Genomic DNA, 21,703 nt, shown 5'->3' with positions numbered 1-21,703 from the left:
ACGTCAATCCTTCATATATAGAATCGAAGATCAGTTTCTTCCTCGCAGTTATTTCATTTCCGTTCATCGGCACTATATAATTAAATTCTTCCTGTTTTTTTCGTCACTATTTTTTTTTTGTTTTTCACATTATTGAAAATTTTAAGTTATTAAAATGAGATTATTATAATTTAATACGCAAATTTGAAATATATAATATTATTATTTAATTTAGTAGTTATAAATTTTTTTACTAAAATTTTTGTAAAAAAAATGACTAAAAATTAGTGAAAATTCTTACTAATTTAAATTAGTGAGAATTTTTATTAATTTTTAGCTCACTTTTCACTAATTCAGAGATGTAGAGAGAAAATAAGATAGTCAGATCTTTATTTTATAACAAATAAATAAAATTTATTGACTAATTTAATTAGTCTTTGAGTTATTTTTCCACTAAAAATTAGTTTTCTATTTTAAAATTAGTTTTTATACTAATAATTAGTTACTTTTTTCAGTAATAATTCTTTTACTAATTACTGAAGCAAACAGTCAAACTATTTACTAACAATTAATAATTAGTAGTTAGTAATTAGTAAAAAATAACTAATTTTTAATAGATTGAAAAAATATACAACTCTTCTGAATTTGAATTAGTCATTTTTGACTAATTCGCACCTGAATTAGTAACTATTTTAACTAATCTTTAGTAGAAAATGAACCTGAATTAGTAACTATTTTAACTAATCTTTATAGTAGAAAATGAACCTGAATTAGTATTTTTTTGACTAATTCTTAGTAGAAAATTACTAATTCTCAGTAGAAATTGACAAATTCTTAGTAGAAAATTAATAATTCTTAGTAGAAATTGATTAATCCTTAGTAGAAAATTACTAATTCTTAGTAGAAATTGATTAATTCTTAGTAGAAAATTACTAACTCTTAGTAGAAATTGACTAATTCTTAGTAGAAAATTACTAATTCTTAGTAGAAATTGACTAATTCTTAGTAGAAAATTACTAATTCTTAGTAGAAAATTACTAATTGATAGTAGAGTAAATATTTATTTAGTAAGATTTCTATTTTAACTAGTAAAATTTAATAAATTAATTAGTAGTTTTTTACTATTAATTATATTCGTTATTCATTAAATGAATTAGTATCCATGTTTACTAATTTTTAGTCAGAAATCACTAAATAATAGTAGCAAGCTACTAATTAATAGTATAAAGCTATTTGATAGTATAGAAAACTACTATAATTTACTTAAAGAATTAGTAGTTTTCTACTAACAATTATTAGAAAACTAATTCACTAAATGAGTTAGTAGTTATGTTTATACTAATAATTAGTCATTTCAGAGAGTACTAAATTAAATAGCAATATTTTACTAAAAAATTCGTAAAAATTTCCACTAATTTGAATTAGTGAAAATTTTCTCTAATTTCAATTAATAAAAGAATTCTTATTTCAGATTTAGAAATTAGAATAAACATTTATTAATTTTGATAACCATTAATTGAATATCACACAACTCTTATGAAATAAAAGAGACACACGTGCGTGAACGCATCAAAAATTAAATTTGTCCAAAATTAGAACGTGAATAATATTTTTTTTTTTCATCGTATATATAAATGAAAACGTGTGAACTCGGAATTAATCTGCGTGAAACTGTTTTATAGAGTTTAACATGACAGAATGTAATTTCTAGAAAATTTCCGTTGGGAGCGGCCAAATCAACATGGGAGGAAACATGGGACACCCTTAATGTTAGAGAAAAATGGAAGGGAAGCAAAAGCTTTCTCATGTCCGACTATATTGTGTCAGCGGCCAATCTCTGATGGTCTCTCTGGGCTTCCATTCTCTCTTTCTCCAAAGAGTCAAACTCTCCTAATCCCCCTTCGACGACCCTTCTGAAATAACCTTTTCTACTGTCAGCACTTCTCTCTCTCTCTCTCTCACTCTATATCCCACAGAGATTGTCAAATTATACACGTGCCTCCATTTTTTTTTTTTTTTCAAATATCTGGATTAAGGAAACACTTCATCAGCTGCGTTTCTTTACATAACAAAATATTAATCTGTTTTTAAATGACAATAAAATGTTTTGTATTTATTATTTCGGAAAAAAACATATATTTAAAAAAAAAATGGTTTTTCGTTGAAATTTTAGCAGTGATGGAGAATAATTTAAATGGATTGAAAATTTGGCCGATATGCATTGGATTTTTGGATTAGGAAATTTGCCCTAAAAAGGAACATTCAGTTTTTGTGGTTGTAGTATTTTGTCCCCCTTAGCTTTGTATTTATATATATAGTTATATATAAAGCATCTCATCCATTGGTGACGCCTTACCCACCAAATGTGCCGTAAACTCACCCCCAAGAGATTTGCCTTAACACTTTTCTTGATAGTATACCAAAAAAAAAAATAAAGTGGTGCTAAGAAGAAAACATAAAATAAAACTTGTTTTTTTCAAAACATAAATAGAAAGATTACTATAAATATTTATTTCTCTTATTGCACTAAAAAGAACTGATTTTTTCTAATTAGTATTTTCCATTTCTTTTTTGTTCCAGGCTGATGTTTTTTCCCCTCAATCGTTAGAAAAAAGGCCTCAAAGTGTTCGGAACGGTAGAGAAACCGTTTTACCCTTTCGAACTGTGCAACAGGTGAGTCTTAATTATTAATTTGTTTTAATTTTGACAAAATTTTGATACTTTTTAGGGATTGAATGTTTTCAGATCACTCTTGTATTTAACTTATTTTTACACAATATTTTCCTAATTTTTCAGGTTCTCCCGCGTGTTCCCATCCCCAACCGTGGCCGGTATACAAGGTGAGTCACACACTGCACCAAGTGCAAAAAAAAAAAAAATAAAACAAAAATTCTACCAGCTTGAACGGATTTATCATCTCCCGATCCATATAAATACAAATCTATAATCAAAATCGGATATAAAAAATGTGTATCAAAACAATAAGATATACTTGGCAATCTTTACTTTCGGCTAATCTTAATCAGTTTTAGTCTATAAATATTTTTTCCTAATTGCAAAAAACAGTTGATGAGGGAAGTTCGCTTTTTTAGCAAATGAATTTCTGAATCAGTATTAAAATAATAAGGGATGAATCTAAAGTATAAATGCGCTTACGTTACAGAAACTTCGTGACGTGAACTTGTAAGTACATCGTGGTAATACTCGTATAGTTACTAAACTGTGCATTCCATCTCTATATATATATATCTATATATAGGAGGCTGGGAAACGCTATAAAGTCCATTCATGATCGCGTTGCCCCGTTATAACGATTGCAGCTCGCGCGGTTATCACTTGTAGAGTATAATCCGTCTACGAAGTTGGTAACCCATCAACTCGGTGTGTCACTAATTCCATTCCTTTCATAACACAAATACTTTGATGAATTTTGTCATCAATTGCTGTAAAAAATCTTCTTTTTTTCCTAAAAATTTTGAATTTGTATACATATATTTCTGAAACGTATTTCTTCTATAGCACTAATTTTTAATTGGTATACAACTAATTTCTAATTCTTGGCTAATCTTCTCTCAAAGTTTAGATATCCATTTGGATGTCTAGGAATACAACTAGGTATACAACTAATTTCTAATTCTTGGCTAATGTTCTTTCGAAGTATAGATATCCATTTGGATGTCTAGGAATACAACTAATTTCTAATTCTTGGCTAATCTTCTTTCGAAGTTTAGATATCCATTTGGATGTCTAGGAATACAACTAGTTATACAACTAATTTCTAATTCTTGGCTAATATTCTTTCGAAGTTTAGATATCCATTTGGATGTCTAGGAATTGTATTAGAATTAGAATATTCGGTGCCTTTTGGAAATTATCCTACAGTATCCCAAGGATTATGGATCATCCCTAATTTCATCTTCGGAACATTTTTTTAATGATCATCAAATTATAATCCGGCATTATCGAAATATTCCACTTTTGCGGAATCATCCAAAGAGGGAGAGAGAAGGTTAATCTCCCTAGAGTTTTTATTTCAATCGTTCCAGTTTCTCAATCGGTTGACGCTCTCAAATCCCAAAAGAGAGAAGGATAGATCAGCGCTGAGGGGTTTTTCAGTAGGCGAGTTTGTATTTGTGTCTGGCTGAATATACATATATATATATATATAGGGTGGTTGAATGGTGGGACGCAGGAGGGGTAGTTTGGATGTGGGTGCAAGGGCGTGGGGGGGGGGGGAGTAAAGGGGATTCGTGAGTAATCGGCGAAAACGAGAGAGAGAGAGAGAAAGGGGGGGATATAGGATGGGTGACGTCGGTGCAAGTTTAGTTGAGGAATGAACCGAGAGATCGCGCAAGTATCGTCTTTTGGCTGTCAGCTCCAAGCGAGTGGCAGAGCTCAGTCGACGTTCAGTTCGGCTCAGCGAGGCTAGCAAAGAAGAAAGGGGATTCCTTAATGCGTGTGTCCGTGTGTGAGTGCAGTATTGTCCCACTCAGGACCTATACTACTCGACCCCTCGTAACAATATTGTCTTGCTGAGACAGACTACCTGCTTTTGGATACGCGGAAAAAAAAAAAAATTAAGGTCCATTCCAAGGATCCCTTTTCTAACCCCATGGTGTAAAAGAAAAAAATTTTTTTTTTTTTCTTTGACAGGCATATAACCATGCGATTATAACAGTGACTTATAAGTGAGGGTGCAATCATTATTATTTACTTATAACTGAATTTTTTCATCATTGTAAAGATTGCCCAGTGTTAAAAAGAAAGTTAGTGACCATGTGCGTGTTAGTAACATGTCATTGGATAAGTTTAGCTGAAATAGTTCAAGCTGGAATTTAAAATACTCCCAAGAGCAACATATTAAAGTGTATTGTGTACTTTGCTTTTTTGTTTCATTACGCCCTGCGATAACATCAAACCTGGACCACTAAAAAATAATTGTTACACGTGACAATTGGACCTGGTGCTGAATCTCCTTTTTTTTTGTTAATCATTGCTCCGCCGGACTTGCCTTTGGCGCTCTTACCTCGTTGTCCGCCGACTCGCCGTTACCCCTCCACCTGTCTGTCGTGTCCCCCTACCCACTTTCATCCCGTGACTCCCTCTTTACTCGTATCCCTATCCCCACCTGCCTTTTGCACGCGCTTCCTTTATTTACTATTCGCCACCCTGCCAAACAACATGATGATGACAACGACAATCTTCTGGTGAAAAAAAAAAATCTAATAATTGAAATTCATCGGTATTGCGAATCTGGTTATAATACCGGATATTAACGGCCACTATTTGCACCATCGCCGATCACGTGGCTTGCTCAACGGCGACGCTGTACGACAATGTGCACGCCGCGCCGCTGTGCGGCTCCGGCGTGGGCCACCCTGGCTCCGTCACGCCGATGGGGACAGCCACCGGAACGGGGAATTCCGCCGGGTTGACCTGGTGGGCAATGATGCCCGGCACCCCCTACGAAGACAGTCCGCCACCTGTAGCCCCAACGTCGTCACTTGCATCAATTCAACAGAATTCCTCTGTAGGCTCACATCAGCAAGCACCAACGCCAACATCACCAGGAGCACCAGCATCGGCAGCAACAGCACCACCTGTACCAACGGCGAGCGCGAGTTCAACATCGCCAAGCGCCTCATCAGTGACGAGCAACAGTGCAGCAGGACCTCTTCACATACCCGCAAAAAGGCTAACAGCAACACCAGTTGGTTCAACCTACGGCGAAGTTACTTGTGTCGAACCAACCGGTACACCCGTAGGTGCAGGAGTTATTCGACACTCACACTCCTCGTCAGCTGGCTCCCAAGGCGGTTGGAGTTACAGTCCCCATCATCCTCAGGACACACACTATTCCTCGTCGACTGGTACGGAGTCTCTCAATCATCATCAGGCGTACGGAGGCGCTAATCCTCCCACCTACTACAATCTGGCCGCTGATCCATCATCAACCTCCGGCTCCTCCAGGGACAATCGGAAACCAAATTCCGTTGGTTTCTGGTCACCTGCAGCCACATCAATTGCCGGCTCAACATCCGATTATAAATCCTATAATTCAGGTGGTGTAGCAACAACAACCTCATCAACTGGAGGCTCGTCCTCCGGTACAGCCGGCACAACGGATCCCGCAGTGTCCTGTCATCAAAGCTTCTCACAAAGTTGGTGTAGCTATAGTCCCTACACAACGGCGAGGCATCATCATCCCGTTGATTCTGTGGGTCATCATCATGCCCATTCACAAGCAAGTGTTTCATATTTAACACCATCGGCCGCTGACGAACGAGGAAGAATGGCTGCAGCAATGGTCGCCGATGCATTTCCACACGAGAGCTACAATCCAATCAGAAACTACGGTTCTGAACCTGTTCCATCAAGTCCATATTCAGCTCCAGGTAAGCATCCAACACATATTTCTTCTCACACGCTCATGTAAGACTGGTTTTTAGTCTCGAATTTCTTGTCTTATTATTGGTCATCGAAAATTATTCCTAATGTATTCTTACATGGGTGGTCGTCGAGACGCCATTTAACAGAAGTCATTCATTGGGTTAATGAACTAAAGGTTTATCTTTAATATTATCCTGTCAATACTGATAAAAAAAGAACATTTCTTTCAGAATTTTCATACAGTAATTGAGATTCAAATTTAACAGAATTTATATTGATATTACCTTTCGGAAATTATGACTGCTGTGCAAAATAATTTCTTTCTAAAAAAATTTGGAGAAACACACTGTAAAAAGAAAGTACTAAAACAGTACCGATTTTAGGTATTTACCAAAGGTTAATTTAGTACCTGAAGTCGGTATTAAATTAATACCTTTTGTTTCTACAGTGCAAATTTCAGATTTGCATAGCAGATCTGGTTATCGTAATTTCCAAAAGCGGATTTCGTATATGGGTATTTCAGGATTTTCCTTACGGATGGTACAATTTGTATTCATATAGTAGTGCAGTATTATTACCTATTATTTTAAAACTTATTCAAAAATCGCTAACAATAAATCAAATCGTATATACCAAAAAAATCACTATCCAATTAAGCTAACATATAATTTACAAATTTTTGTGCCAATCGAAAAAATTTATATCAAAATATTGAAACAGATTTTGAAACATTCCTTAAATAATAATGGAAGAAATTTTTAGTGAAAAAATGGTTAATTAAGACATTTTTACACCTTTTTTTTTTTTTATTCTGTATCGACTTTCGAATGACATCATTGGCAAGGTGAACGATCGTTTTGTAATTGGTAACAAAATGGCTATTTCATGCGGGTCAGGGTCGGGATGACCGCGTCTTTCACATGCACGCGACTACAGGGATCTCACGCGCCACTGAAGTCGTAAAGTTGACAGTTTTCCGTGTCGTAAATTAGCACTGAAATTTTACGTTGCTCTCAAATTAATAGCCTTTAAATGATTCAGCGTGCGATTATTGCAAGTTACTATATATATATACAGATATTGCTATTTTAAATATTTGCACATTTATTTGATATAACACTAAAATGTTTCAAATTGCAAAAAAAATATTTTGCTAATTTTAAATGATGGGACTAATTCTTGTTAAATAATCTTAACAGTAAAATCAGTACTAGTAAAATTATGTTATCTAATTTTTGATAATAGTGATTAATCGAACATAATTGATACGATAAAATTTTGAGTGGGATTTTAGTTAAAAATTCCAAAGGAGGGGGGTAAAAAAAAAAAAAAGTAAAATTATCGTTCATTCATGCGTTGGTCAGCCCCCTCTGCTCTCCCCCTTTGCCATGGGTATAGCTTGTGAAACGTCGCATGAGCAACAACGAACGGCGGTGGGTTTATTGGCGGCCGTAACTCGTAAACTCTGGCGCGCGCCTCTGATCAGCTGATCCGTTCCATGACCCGTGTGCTGGTCTTCTATCTTTTTCTACCAAACATGCCCTTTTCCCGTTACAAATCAGCAATTCTATAAATTTCCAAATAATTCTAAAATTCATTGTTAATTTCATCCCTTTTTTTTTAAAGTCAAACAGTATATCAAAATTCAATTTTTCTGATACTATAATAAAAAAAATACTAAAATCGATTTTAGGTATTAAAATAGAATTTAGTACCTAAAGTCAATCCCTTTCGTTTTACATATTCCAAAAATATACTTTTTTTGTTAATTCAATAACAATTGAAGTGTAATTGCCCTTAATGCGCTTTAAAATAAAAAACAAGAAACCGCTAAGCTTTTTAAAATGTAATTTTATGAACTTTAAAATTTTATTAACAATAGTGCCGAGCCCTAATCTCAGCGCGTCGCGTGTAAATGTTATTTACAACTCGTAAAACATCGCAATAAATAATCCAACAGGCGCCTATTGCCCAGAGAAGAGTGAGTGAACTAACGGTGATTTATGATTCAGGTGATTTTTTTTTATTTTGAATGTCTGCAAAACTAAATTTCAGTTTTAGTCACTAATTATATCATTTCTTGAGTCAATAAAAATGTTTCTTTTTTTTTTTTTTTTTTTTTTTTGCAGTCTATAAAAACCAATTGCCACCGAAAGAGCTACCCACTTGTAAGATTCCGCAAGTTTATTATTCTCACGGAATGGAATGGGTTTTGCGCGCGGCAAGAATAGTTTTTGTTGCTCTCAATAGATGGCAGCTCTAATAACTTTAGGCTGTTCGTTTAACTGTATGTGTATATATGTGTGTGTGTGTGTGTATGTATTCTCCCACTATATTTCAAGCATGAGTTTCGATCGTTTCTCCTCAACTGTGTTGTATCCCCCTAGCAATCCCTTAATTCTCATGTTAAATTTATTTTGAAATTTATCAATTATATTTTATTAAATTAGTTAAATTGGAAAAAGTTTTAAAAAGCAAAAATTGGATAATTTTTAAATTTATTTAAAATTGTTTGAATTATTATAAAAAAAAAATTTAAAAAATAGGATTTTTTTTTGTTATTAATTAACAATTATTAAATTAAATATTTTAAATTCAAAATTCAAGGGATGAATAAGAAATTTTACGCCGTTAATCGCGTTATACATTTGTAAATTATGTATTAGCGTAACATCGTAAAATGTCTTTTCTTATTTTTTTTTTTTCATTTTGAGATGAGGGGTGTTTCTTGTGGGTTTCTATATTCAGTAAATCAGACACAACAAAGCTGTGGGTATTGACTTCCCTTAAAATAGGTATTCCCTTTACTGTATAGTGAATATTTCCCCCCCTAACATTATTCCAGTGTTGCCAACTGTCACGAATATAACTGAAAAAGACCCTTATGTATTCCTTGCAGACACGTATATATACATATATATAAATATAAAGAATGAGATATTTGTGGAAAAGTCTTTTCACTTCCCAGAATGAGGAAAAAGCTGTTGATATTATTTTCCACCACGTTCACAAATGTTAATTTTTTTTTTTTTTATCTAAAAATTATTAGAAGAATTTTGTATTAATTATTTTTTATATTAATTAAAAAACTAATTATTAAATAGAAAAGAATTTTTAATAATTAATAGAGAATAAAATATTGGTAAATTAAAAAGTACTCATTCCCGGTGAAGAAATTGACACTTTTCATCCCAATTTCCGACCTGGCTCTGATACGATTTTCTATTCTGGCCCCGGGTTAGAAAATTTCTATGAGCCCGACCAGGGCCAGGCCTGGTTGCCATATTTAAAATTTTTTAAAAAACTAGTGAAAATGCATTTATAGCATTTTATGACATTTTTTACTCTCTAAATCTGAATTAGTAAAAATGTTTACTAATTTGAATTAGTCACTCACTTTTTGCTTATTAGTAAAATTTTACTAATTATTAGTAACTTTTAGTAACAATTAGTAAAATTTTATTAATTATTAGTAACTTTTACTAACAATTAGTAAAATTTTTACTAATTATTAGTAACTTTTAGTAACAATTAGTAAAATTTTACTAATTATTAGTAACTTTTACTCACAATTAGTAAAAATTTTACTAATTATTAGTAACTTTTAGTAACAATTAGTAAAATTTTACTAATTATTAGTAACTTTTACTAACAATCAGTAAAATTTTATTAATTATTAGTAACTTTTACTCACAATTAGTAAAATTTTACTAATTATTAGTAACTTTTACTAATTATTAGTAACTTTTACTAATTATTAGTAACTTTTACTAACAAATTAGTAAAATTTAACTAATTCTAAAGCAAAAAGTGAGTCTTTCTTAAATTTTAACTAATTGTTAGTAAAAGTTACTAATAATTAGTATAATTTGACTAATTCATAAGCAAAAAGTGAGTCACTAATTTAAATTAGTAAACATTTTTACTAATTCAAATTTAGAGAGTAAACAAAACAATTATTCAAAGAATTTTTTTCAACTTTCATATTTCATTTTCATTTTATAAGGTGTTTTTTTAAATGCAGATTCATAAAATAAAATAATATTGATTAATTTTATTGTTTTATTTATCGCAATTAGAGATAAATAATTATAATTTATTGAAAATTACAAATATACTATAAGATCGGGCAAATTACCATAGCGCCCCGGTCGGGTTTTCTGTTTCATTTCGATCGGGCCCATTTCAGGTTGCCAGATCTGTCCCTTGTCGTGCCTAGTCTGGGCCCAATCAGGGCCCGATCAAATTTTCTGCACGGGAATTTTAAAGTGCGCCAAAAAAAGTGTCAAGTAGGTGGCGCCACGTTTTGTATCGTTTGGCTCAAATTAATATTTGAATCAAATTTTTTGTTTTTTTTTTTTTATTTATTATTGTTCAAAGTAAAAATAATATTGGCAGCTAGTTTTAAATTTTGTAAATTTTATACTCTTCTTGCGATATAAAAAAAAAAAGGAAAAAAAAAGAAAGTACCAGATGAAATGTGATTGAAAATATATTGAGCCTCGAAAAGTCATGTGCATGCCCTTTCACGTGTTGACAACTGTGGGAATCCTGACCTTTGTTAAATAATTTGCATATTTCCACGTTTTAGTGGGCAATAAATTCCTGTCGCTTAGGCAATCACAACAAGGTGAAGAGAGTGAGGGAGTCGTTGAAAAGGAGAGGGGAAACAAAGAACGAGAGAGAGAGAGAGAGAAAGAGAGAAAAGTAAATGCAATAGAGAGAGTGTGTGTGAAAATATAGTAAAACGGAACAGTTTATGCGTCTACCGGTTGTAGACGATATCATGGAAGATGATTGTATTACGAGTACATTCACATGTGATTTCAGTCACGGTTTTAAAATCATGTCTTCTCACTGAGGATACTCGTTATACATATATATTTATATACATAAAACCCATTTTGCTTTATACACAGTTCCCTTTACTTTGATTAGCCGACACCGCGAAAAAAAATTCTGATATTTTTTTCTAGATTCTTTTAGATTTTACAATGTTAGACAAAATTAGATCCTTTTTTTTACTAAATTAAGATATTTCTTTCTTATAAAATGGAAAGTATAAACGTTCCAAAGTTGTAATTAAAGTAAAACTTATGCAATGAAAACTAGTTTCTAATTAGGGATTATAAAATTGCAGATTATGGGATTAAAGTAAATTTATCTTATTAGATTTTGCTTTTTTCTCCATTTTTTAAGTGTTGCAATTAGTGTTATTTAAAAGAGTAATATGTGTTAAAATAACCGTTACTCAAAAGAGTAATGTGTTATCATGACCGTTACTGACAAAAAAAAAAAAAGAAAAAGTAATGTGTTTCTGTATCCAATTCTCGTAACGAGTTCCTGTAACCGTTATTACGAAAAAAAAATCAAACTCCCAGCTTTCTGCGCTCTTTTTTTTTGACACGGAAAAAAGGGTTTGGTTATAACAAAACGTTTGATTGGTATATTTAAGTAACTAAATTTTAATTCTAATTTTGGTTGTGCCGTCAACTAAAGTTTGAATATAAGGCAATCAAAATTTTGTTGAGGCAATACAAAATTTTGATTTCTTAAATACCAATCAAACGTTTTTCTCTAAAACAGAATATTTTCTTATAACCAATGAGATAAGTTGAGACAAAGACGTTTCCTAAATATCCTTATGCCTTGAAATACACCTGTTTCTTTAGTGATTATAATTAGATACAAATGTTAGAAACAAGTTTTAAAAAATGGTTCTTACATGAAGGTTTATTTTTTTTATAACTTTGTGTATATACTTACATATGTAAATTTATATATATATATATGCATATATCTGTCAGAAAATCTTGTAAATAGTGAATTATTCACGATAGGGAGTAGCAGGTGTAATGCAGCGTATCAGCAACAACCTTACAGTTTATGCTTCGTCTAACGAATGCTACTGGTGTGATGTACTAACCATTCAGTGAAAATTCAAGTTGTGTCATATTTCTAGTAAGGTTGATAGAACCGGTCCAATTATATCATATATAACTTTGCCAACAAATCGTTCAGACAGCCTTGGCCGCAAGTACAGTGCGTCAATGCAAAAATTACTGTATAATTTTCATGTATTTTATCAGATTTTACAAGTAAGACACCGTTTCCTTTTTTTATCATTGAAGAATATGTCAACAGTTTTTACTGGGATAATTTTCGTTTTTAGGTATACTTTGTACTTTGCTTGTGTTTTTGAATCCATAATTTTTAAACCTTTGTCAAAAATGCTGCTGATTATTTGGACTAAAGGCAAACAAATTATTAATTTCGTACTGTAGAATCTGCAAAGCATTTATTTTTGAATCAAATAGTTTTTAAATCTTTGGCAAAAATGCTGCTGATTCAATAGCATTTGGGCCAAAGGGAAAAAAGATTATATTAATTCAGAAGCATATATGCTTTAGAATCTGTATATACGTATTTTACGAATCCTATTAGCATTTGTTTTTGAATCAATAATTTGTTTACCTTTGGTTCAAATGCTATTGAATTCTACAGCATTTTTGCCAATGGTTTAAAAATTATTAATTCAAAAATAAATGCTAATAGAATTTGTACAATATTATACAGATTCTGCAGCATATGCTAAAAATCTTTTTTCCCTTTGGCCTAAATACTTAAAAATTATTAATTCAAAAGCATATACTGCATATTTTACAAATTCCATTAGCATACACTGAAAAAAAATAGTATTGAATCAAGAAAACCTATATGTACTTGACCGTATTTTATACCAATATTTTCTTGATCCAAGAAAATTTACTTCAAACTAATAAAAATTTCTTGGATCAAGAAAATATTGGTATAAAATACCTATACATATAGGTTTTCTTGATTCAATACTATTTTTTTTCAGTGTATGCTTTTTGAATAAATAATTTTTAAATCTTTAACTATTATGATTCAATTGTATTTTTCTCAGTATAAGAATTTTTCTAAAAGATTAGTTGTCTTTAACAAACTATTTAGATTTTAATCATTGTTGCTTGAAAGAAATATGCCTGCTATGAAATTTTCAGTAAGATATATGGTATACACTTGAGTTAGGCCGTGGTATGGGGTAATGACGACGTTCTTTCTTAAAGCAATTTCAAGATGGGGGGGGGAGGGGTAAAAGGTGTTGGTAAGTATATATATATATATAGGGGATACAGCAAAAGGTATATTGAAGAAAAATCTAACGGCGTTGGTTACGCACCGATAAGCCGATTAACGGACCGATATTCTTGTTCTTATTCTTCCGGATAAGTCTAATGAGAAAGAGAGAAAATAATTTTCGTCTCTTGTCTTCTCAAAAATCCCGTATATATCAAAATTACCGTTCATTCACCCAATGAATAATTTTTTTTTTTTCCAAAAATTTAACATGGACAGTAATTTCAAAAGTACATTTGCAAATGAAAAAAAAATTAATGAATAATTATATACTTTTGAAATTAGCGTCTTTAGTGATTTTAAAAAAATGTACTAATCAAAAAAAAATTGTGTTAAGTGATGTGGGCATCCTCCCCATCCACCCTGTTTCCAGCAGGTTCGTTGGCCGGCGTGAGCGTCGGCGTATCTGGAATGTCAGTTGGATGTGGTGGTCCATCGAATACATTGGAATGGACAGGCCAAGTGACAGTACGCAAGAAACGTAAGCCCTATACAAAATTTCAAACACTCGAATTGGAAAAGGAATTTCTTTACAATGCATATGTGTCTAAACAAAAACGTTGGGAATTGGCGCGTAATTTAAATCTCACCGAGCGACAGGTGAAAATATGGTTTCAAAATCGACGAATGAAAAATAAAAAGAATAGCCAACGACAAACGCAACAACAAAATAATAATAATAATAGTAGCGCAAATAATCAGAATCATCATGGTGCAGCGACAAGTCATCATCATTCAAGTAGTGCACATACACCATCGAGTCATCATGTTGTTACACAGGCACATCATGCAAATGGACCAGTGAAGCATCATCAGTGACCCTTAGCCTTCTCTGGGGTCGTTCTTGGCCACCATCCCCATAGCCATAATACATCAATTCATGGGGGTAGCCATAGCTTGATCGCAAGTCACAGCCATAATCTTCACACAACACAGCAGACAACGTCTCTGCCTCATGCAACCACATCTTCAACAATACATTCACATGGCCAATCATCGCACCAGTTGACTTCTCATTTGGCTCAGCACCATTCTGCGCTTCTTCATCAATCCCCTCATCATGGCCTGGCCGCCTGAATTCGCGGCCTGAGACTGACTGACTGCGGTCATTGACCCCACCCCAGAGAGAGAGACTATGTTGTCGCAGCAGCTCAAGGACTGTTCATTTATCTTGCCTCTCCGTTATATCTCCTATCCCACCTTTATTCTTTATCCTTCTCTGTATTCTATCCTCCAAAAAAAAAAAAGAGAGAGAGAGACAGTGTAGTAGTAGTAGTAATAATTATTGAACGAATTGACAAAAAAATTATGTATAGGGAGTGTGTGTATGTGCGCAAAACAGTCTTCGCCAAAAGAAAAATGGCTAAAAAAAAGACGTTGAGTGTCTAAAAAAAAAAAAAAAATGGGTCTGCAGTGCAATGCGCGACACCTCCAAGCAATCTGTCCAACTCGATAGTATTCCTCCAGTTATGCATGTAAAATTTAAAAAAAAAAAACATAATTAGTGTCACTTAGTGTTTCCTAACCCCCTCGTGCGTATTACTTTTGACTCTAATTAGGAACTTTGCGGAGTCGATTCGAAAGAAATAAGAAAACCATTCAGTTCTCATGTAGATGGGGCCGGATTTTTCCTCAACAAAAAAAAAAAAAAAAAATAAAGAGGGAATCATTTTGGAAGCTGCGCTTTTAGAGATGAAAATTTCCCAAAGGTGGTAAGAGTGCTCTTCAATAATATATATCTCTAAACAGCATTCGGAAATTATATACTAAAAAAAAGAAAACGATTTTTTATCTGGTTAAAAGAATTTTTGTTTTTAACAAGAAAAAGTATGTTAATTAAACTGGAGAGTTCTTGTTAAATAATTCTGGTTAATTCTTGGTGAAATCAACTGGAATACAGTTTATGTGAATGAAGAGGCAAAAAAAATTTTGTTAGTAGAAAAATTCTGGAGCATATTGAATTTCTGGTTTTATTGACTAGAAATTTAACCAGATTTTCTAATATATTTTGACTAGAAAAAGTAGTGATATTTAACATTTTATTTTTGTAAGAATAACTAGAATTCTAGTTATTTTCACCAGAATTCTAGTTATTCTAACTGATATTCTAGCTATTCAAAGCAGCATTCTAGTTATTCTAACCAGAATTCTTGTTATTTTAACCCGAATTCTTGTTATTTTAACCAGAATCCTAGTTATTTTAAAAAAATTTCCAGTTATTTTAAATAGAATTCTAATTTTTCTCACCAGAATTCTTGTAGATATTTATAGAATTCTAGTTATTTTAACTATAATTTTAGTAAGTATTATTAAAATTTTAGTTATTTTAACCATAATGCTAGTAGGTATCACTAGAATTCTAGTTATATTAATTATAATTTCAGTAAGTATTATCACAATTCTAGTTATTTTAAACAGAATTCTAGTTATTTCAACTAAAATTATCATTATTTGTACCAGAATTCTAGTTATTCTAACCAAATATCTAGTTATTCTAACCAAAATTTAAGTGATTTAACCAGAAATCTAGGGTTTTTGACATAAATTTTAGTTATTCTAACCAAAATTCTAGTTATGTTCACCATAATTGTAGGTATTATGACCAGAATTCTAGTTACTCCAACCAAAATTGTAGTCATTTTAACTACAATTCTAGGGATTTTAACCGGAATTCTAGTTATTCTAACCAAAATTCTAGAGATATTGACCAAAATTCTAGTAACTCCAACCAAAATTGTAGTCACTTTAACTACAATTCTAGGGATTTTAACCGGAGTTCTAGTTATTCTAACCAAAATTCTTGTCATTATAACATGAATTCTAGGGATTTTGACCTGAATTCTAGATATTTCAACTAAAATTCTAATTATTTTAACCAGAATTCTAGTTATTCTAACCAAAATTCTAGAGATTTTGACCAAAATTCTAATTATCCTAACCAAAATTCTAGTTCTGTTAACCATAATTATAGGTATTATGACCAGAATTCTAGTTACTCGAACCAAAATTGTAGTAATTTTAACCACAATTCTAGGGATTTTAACCGGAATTCTAGTTATTCTAACCAAAATTCTAGTTACTCCAACCAAAATTGTTGTCATTTTAACCACAATTCTAGGGATTTTAACAGGAATTCTAGTTATTTTAACCAAAATTCTTGTCATTATAACCTGAATTCTAGGGATTTTGACCAGAATTCTAGTTATTTTAACCAAAATTCTAGTTATTCTAACCAAAATTCTAGTTATTTTAACAAGAATTCTAATTAATTTAAACAAAAATTCTCTGTTATTCCAACCGGAAATCGTTTTCAGTGAATACTGTTTTAAAAGTCCTAGGGATATTTTATACGTTACTGTTAGGGATGGTATTGTATTCCATATCGCAAAATTCATTTATTATTTAATCTAACAAATAAATTTTTATAATTTAACCAAATAAATAAATTCGCTATTTATATATATATATATAGATAGATTAGAACAATATTTCACCTCTGCTTAGTGTAAATTCTTGCGGAAAGAAAAATCATCAGAGCAGAAAGTTACTGACACGAAAGTAAAATTAAAAAAAAAAACGTAATAATTATTATCCGTAAAAACAGTTTTTAACCATTCCTCGTTGATCAGATGATGCAAACTATATAACAATTGCATCTTATGCAATGGGCATATTTCATGCTTCGAATAATAGAAACCATAATAAGATAAATATTATAATGAAACTATGGAAACTGAAACCATTTTTTTTTTTGATGAGCACGATTTAGTTAGCTTAAAATTATTAAGGAGACTAGTACATTTAGGGATTTTTTGTTTGTATTTTTTTTTTTTTTTTTTTTTTTTGTTTGTACAAAATTGGGTGTACCCTTTTTTGTTTTGAACCAAATCAAAAAATGTTATTTGTACCCCTGAAAAAAAATATGGAAGGGTTATAGTTAATTAAGTGTTTTTTAAAAGTAGCATCTTGATTTAAAATCAGATGATTACTTTATTGTTTTCTTTTTATCTAAGCCAAGAAAGCCTTATAATATGTTGATTTGTGACCACATTTTGGGAAATTTACAACTCTAAAAAAGTTTTTTTTTTTTTTTTTTTTTGAGGAAAAATGTCATCCAGCCTTAGTTTATTATAGAAATTAAATGGTATTTAAAAAAAGAAATAAAAGAAAAAACAAAATTAGAAATGAAGAATTATTAGCTTCTTGTGAAAAAGAAAATAAACATCGTACTCGCATCGCCTAAAAAAAAAATAAAATCTCAAACTGTAGTACCTATATGATTCTTAATTGTATGTAAAAAAAATTGTACCTACAGTCATGATGATTGCAAGTATCTCTTTTTTGAGCCGAGCTTGGGATCTTCGACGTCTCTCATATTGGGAAATTTTCAAATCTCCTCTTTTTTTTCTTTTTGTCTCTTGGACAAAATAGTACTTAATTAATTGTATAATATTCATCCTTTTAATATTGGATGAAAAAAAGTGAAATAATTTTTTTTTCCCCCTAAAATTTTATACTATTTTGCAAAAATTATTTTTGTTAGTATTTTTATTGAGATTTGCTGTTTTTGAATATGTCATTTAATTTTAAATTAAATATTTAAGAGGAGAAAACGATCTCGAAGTTCGAAGACCCAAATTCGATCAAAAAAAAAAAAAAAACAAAAGTATAGGTATATATAAATAATTTAATCGGTAAAGAAAAAAAAAAGAATATCCCAGTGGTTCTGTATTGTTTAAGTTGTAAATTATCTACTAGTTTTATTACATGTGTGTATGAGTGTGTATGCTCGAATGAATTTCTTGTGTGAGTAGGACTGATGAAAAAATTGTTTTTTTTTTTTTTTTTTGCAAACGGATCGTCGACTCCGGAAAGAGAAGAAAAAAAAAAAATTAAAGAAAGCCGTATCTCTCATCCCAGTGAATAAATAAAAAGAGATCTTTCTTATTTTCAGAAAAAAAAGGTAGTAATTAATATATAGAAAAATAATTTTCAATAATCTTACCGTTATTTCGAATTTTCTGAAAATTTTTTTTGAGAAACACGATTTTAGAATAAAAGTGTAAAACTTTTTTTTTGTTTTGCGAAAATGGTAGGAATCTATTAGGTATTTGGCCCGTGAAACTGGGTTCGAACAATGTATAGTTCTGCCACAGTACTATATATATATATATACATATATATATATATATATATATAATAGTTATTATATAACGATGATAATATAATATGCTGCAAGTAAGGAATTTAAAGAATTGAATTTAAAAAAAAATTAAACGATCCCGGTCGCGACTCAGTCATCGCACCAAGCTAATAAGCTTTTTCAGCGAACATTGTAATATTTATAATAATTATTATGACGATGTTTATTATTATTAAGATTTAATAAGATTATTATATATTATTATTATTATTATTATTATTATTATTATTATATTATTATTATTACCATTATATTATTATTATTGTGCGCGTCACGTTAATATTATGTTATTGTTTTTATTGTGTGTTGTTTTGTATGTACCTATTCGCCTATAATAATAATATTATTATATTATTATTATTATTATTATTATTATTATGATAAAGCAATGACTCACTCATAATGAAAAAAAAAAAAAAAAAAAAATGGTGTTATTAAATGTATATATTGTCTTGATCCGAATACTAACTGTTGTACTTGTAGTGCACGCTAATTTTATTGCGTGATATTCGTTATTATACTTATAGTACAATTTTTCAGTACCATCTTTTTTCCTTTCTCCTATAATCGACTAGTTTTTTTTTTTTTTTCGCAAGAAGATTTTAGGATTCTCTTCTCTAGTCAGAAAAGATATTGAAAGGGAATTTATTCAAAATAATTGAAGGATGGTAGAGGTTTCATTAAGACTGTCATTATAATTTTTTTTTTTTTTTTTTTTTTTTTTTTTTTTTTCGTTTTATGAAATTATTAGTATTACTACGGAATAAAAAAAAAAAGAAAAAAAAAAAAAAGCTGCGTGTTGAACAATTCATTATTCATTATGTCAATTTATATATAATATATATATATATGAAAAAATATATATTTAAAAATTATTGTCAATTTCATTGTATGAAATTAAAAAAAAATTGGCAAAAATTATAATTTTTTTTTTCTCCAAGAGATGTGACGGGCACAGTTTTTCATTGTTGTAAAAAAGAAAATTTCTTTTCAATTATTATTGAACTTGACAGGACAATATATAATTAAAATGAAAATGTATTTTCCAGAATTTTCAAGTAAACAGTAAAAAAAAAAAAAAAAACCAAACATTTCAATAAAAAGTTCATTGAATCGCATCAAATGTGAAAATTAAGAGGTATTTTTCTATTTCATTTTGCCCATCTCTGGTAAATTCATTAAATTTTACTTTTTGTGTGTGATTTTAATTTAAAAAATGAATTTTTACAAAATATAGATAAAAAAAAGGCGCTTTAATGTGTAATTTGAAATAATGATAATTCAATTTTTTAATGAAACTTTTTTTTTTTTTTTTTTTTTTTAAATCTAGGATATTAAGGTTATATGTAGGCATACATAATAGATAACAATTTAGACATTTTTCAGAAGAATATATAATATATTGTAAAGTATTTAAATGATCATTATGTGTAAATAATAATGAAATAATAATAATAAAAATAAGTTATCGTGTAAACCCAGATAAAAAACGATGTTTATAAAATTGTTTTCTATTTCTTTTTGAATTTGTTTTTTTTTAATATTTATTAATTAATTAATATTCAAATTTTGGTGTTTTTTTTTTAACTTGGCAGAAAAAAAATTTGTTTTATTTTTTGCTTTTTTACATATTAAATACGCAATTTTTGAATTTAATTTTTGATATTTGTCATTTCAAAATTTAGTTATAGAAAAATTATTTTGACAAAATTCAAAAAAAAAAATTTATTTACTTTATATAAAAAATCATAAAAATACAAAAATTTTTATGTAAAAAAAACAAATATTATTATATTAGATAAGTAAAAAGAAGTTTAAAAAAATGAAAATTTCAGTAAAATCTTCCACAATGAAAAAAAAAAAAAATAAGCAGCAATGACTATTTTTCAAAATGCCATGAATGCGTCGAAGATCATATATATATATATATATATATATATATATATATATATATATATGATACTTAAAAGAGGTAAGTATTATATCTTCTCTTGTATCTAATTAGTACTCTCGTAAATAATATTCACAAAGAATAATATGGAAAAAGTATATATTGCAAAAAAAAGAGGTTAAATAATTAGAATTTTACATGAATCCAGATAAGCTTCTTGTTTGTAAAACTATATATTTTTCTTATCTACAATTCAATGAGTCGGCTGTCTAACAAATTATCTATCATTGTGTTAAGATACACATAAAGATTAGTGTATTACCATTTATTCAAATGCAAGTAATAAATTTACATGAACAATGTATATATACAAAAATTGTAAAAAGTCGACATGAAATTATTTCATTCAAAAAGAATTCACTGATTATTATTAACTATAATTGTGTATTTATATAAACACTTCAAATATTTTCAAAATTATTTTAATTTGCATTTTAAATTATTTTAACTGTAAACAAATTAAAAACAGAAAAAATTAATAATAATAATTATTATTATAATAATAATAATTTATTAAGAACTTTGTCAAGGAAATAAAAATTAAAAAATATTAGATTATTATTGTAATAATAAATAAATTAAAAATTCGGGGAAAAAATTAAAAAATGAACACTGAGAAAAATGTTTAGTCAGAACAACCAAAATTTGATTGGGCTAAGAAAAAAATTTTATTGGTATTTAAACAACCAAACTATTTGTTTGAGTCAACGAAAAAAATTTTGGTTGAGTGTTTTTTGTTGGCTTATCAAAAATGTTTGGTTAGCTCAACCAAATTTTTTTTGTTAGATCAACAAAAATCTTTGGTTGATCAAACCAACGGTTTTTTTTTTGTACACTCAGAAAAAAGATATGTTTGAACCAAATGTACCATTTTTTTATATTTACCCAATTTTTTGGTTAGTTTAAACAAAATTTGTTTAATTCAAATAAATATTTATTTGATGTAAATAACTGTTTGGTTTATTTTAATAAATTTTTAACACAAAGAAAAAATTTGATTGAGCTAAATAAACGTTTGG

The 21,703-nt window shown here is 29.7% G+C and overlaps 2 protein-coding genes across 4 annotated transcripts in view; both read left to right on the top strand.

Moving 5' to 3' along the window:
- LOC127280926 (homeobox protein abdominal-B-like) overlaps positions 1-15,311 on the top strand; it is a 70,283-nt gene extending 54,972 nt beyond the window's left edge. Inside the window, exons 2-5 of one of the 3 annotated variants that reach the window (XM_051304336.1) lie at positions 2,560-2,652; positions 2,776-2,819; positions 5,455-6,374; positions 13,868-15,311. In XM_051304336.1, coding sequence (XP_051160293.1) covers positions 2,560-2,652; positions 2,776-2,819; positions 5,455-6,374; positions 13,868-14,349 — 1,539 coding nt within the window. In that variant the 3' untranslated portion in view covers positions 14,350-15,311. Of the gene's footprint in view, positions 1-2,559; positions 2,653-2,775; positions 2,820-4,254; positions 6,375-13,867 lie in introns of those variants that run through there. The other 2 variants (XM_051304338.1, XM_051304337.1) reach the window with 2 other exon arrangements.
- LOC127280937 (probable ATP-dependent RNA helicase ddx42) lies at positions 15,223-18,468 on the top strand. Its single transcript, XM_051304358.1, has 3 exons — positions 15,223-15,242; positions 15,642-15,745; positions 16,048-18,468. Exons 1-3 carry the CDS (start codon positions 15,223-15,225, stop codon positions 16,386-16,388), a joined length of 465 nt encoding a protein of 154 aa, XP_051160315.1. The 3' UTR covers positions 16,389-18,468.
- The last annotated feature ends 3,235 nt before the right edge of the window (positions 18,469-21,703 follow it).

This window comes from Leptopilina boulardi, unplaced genomic scaffold (genome assembly GCF_019393585.1).
Source record: "Leptopilina boulardi isolate dan_hultmark-lab unplaced genomic scaffold, ZJU_Lbou_2.1 LbouV2_258, whole genome shotgun sequence".
Classification (NCBI taxonomy): domain Eukaryota; kingdom Metazoa; phylum Arthropoda; class Insecta; order Hymenoptera; family Figitidae; genus Leptopilina; species Leptopilina boulardi.
This window is presented reverse-complemented; position numbering and strand designations above follow the sequence as displayed.

Coding starts and splice junctions, on each gene's coding strand:
- LOC127280937 (XM_051304358.1), top strand. CDS start 15,223: ATGAAAATTTCCCAAAGGTG. Junction 15,243..15,641: donor ATGAAAATTTCCCAAAGGTG/GTAAGAGTGCTC, acceptor CTGATATTCTAG/CTATTCAAAGCAGCATTCTA. Junction 15,746..16,047: donor TTATTTTAAAAAAATTTCCA/GTTATTTTAAAT, acceptor TTAAGTGATTTA/ACCAGAAATCTAGGGTTTTT.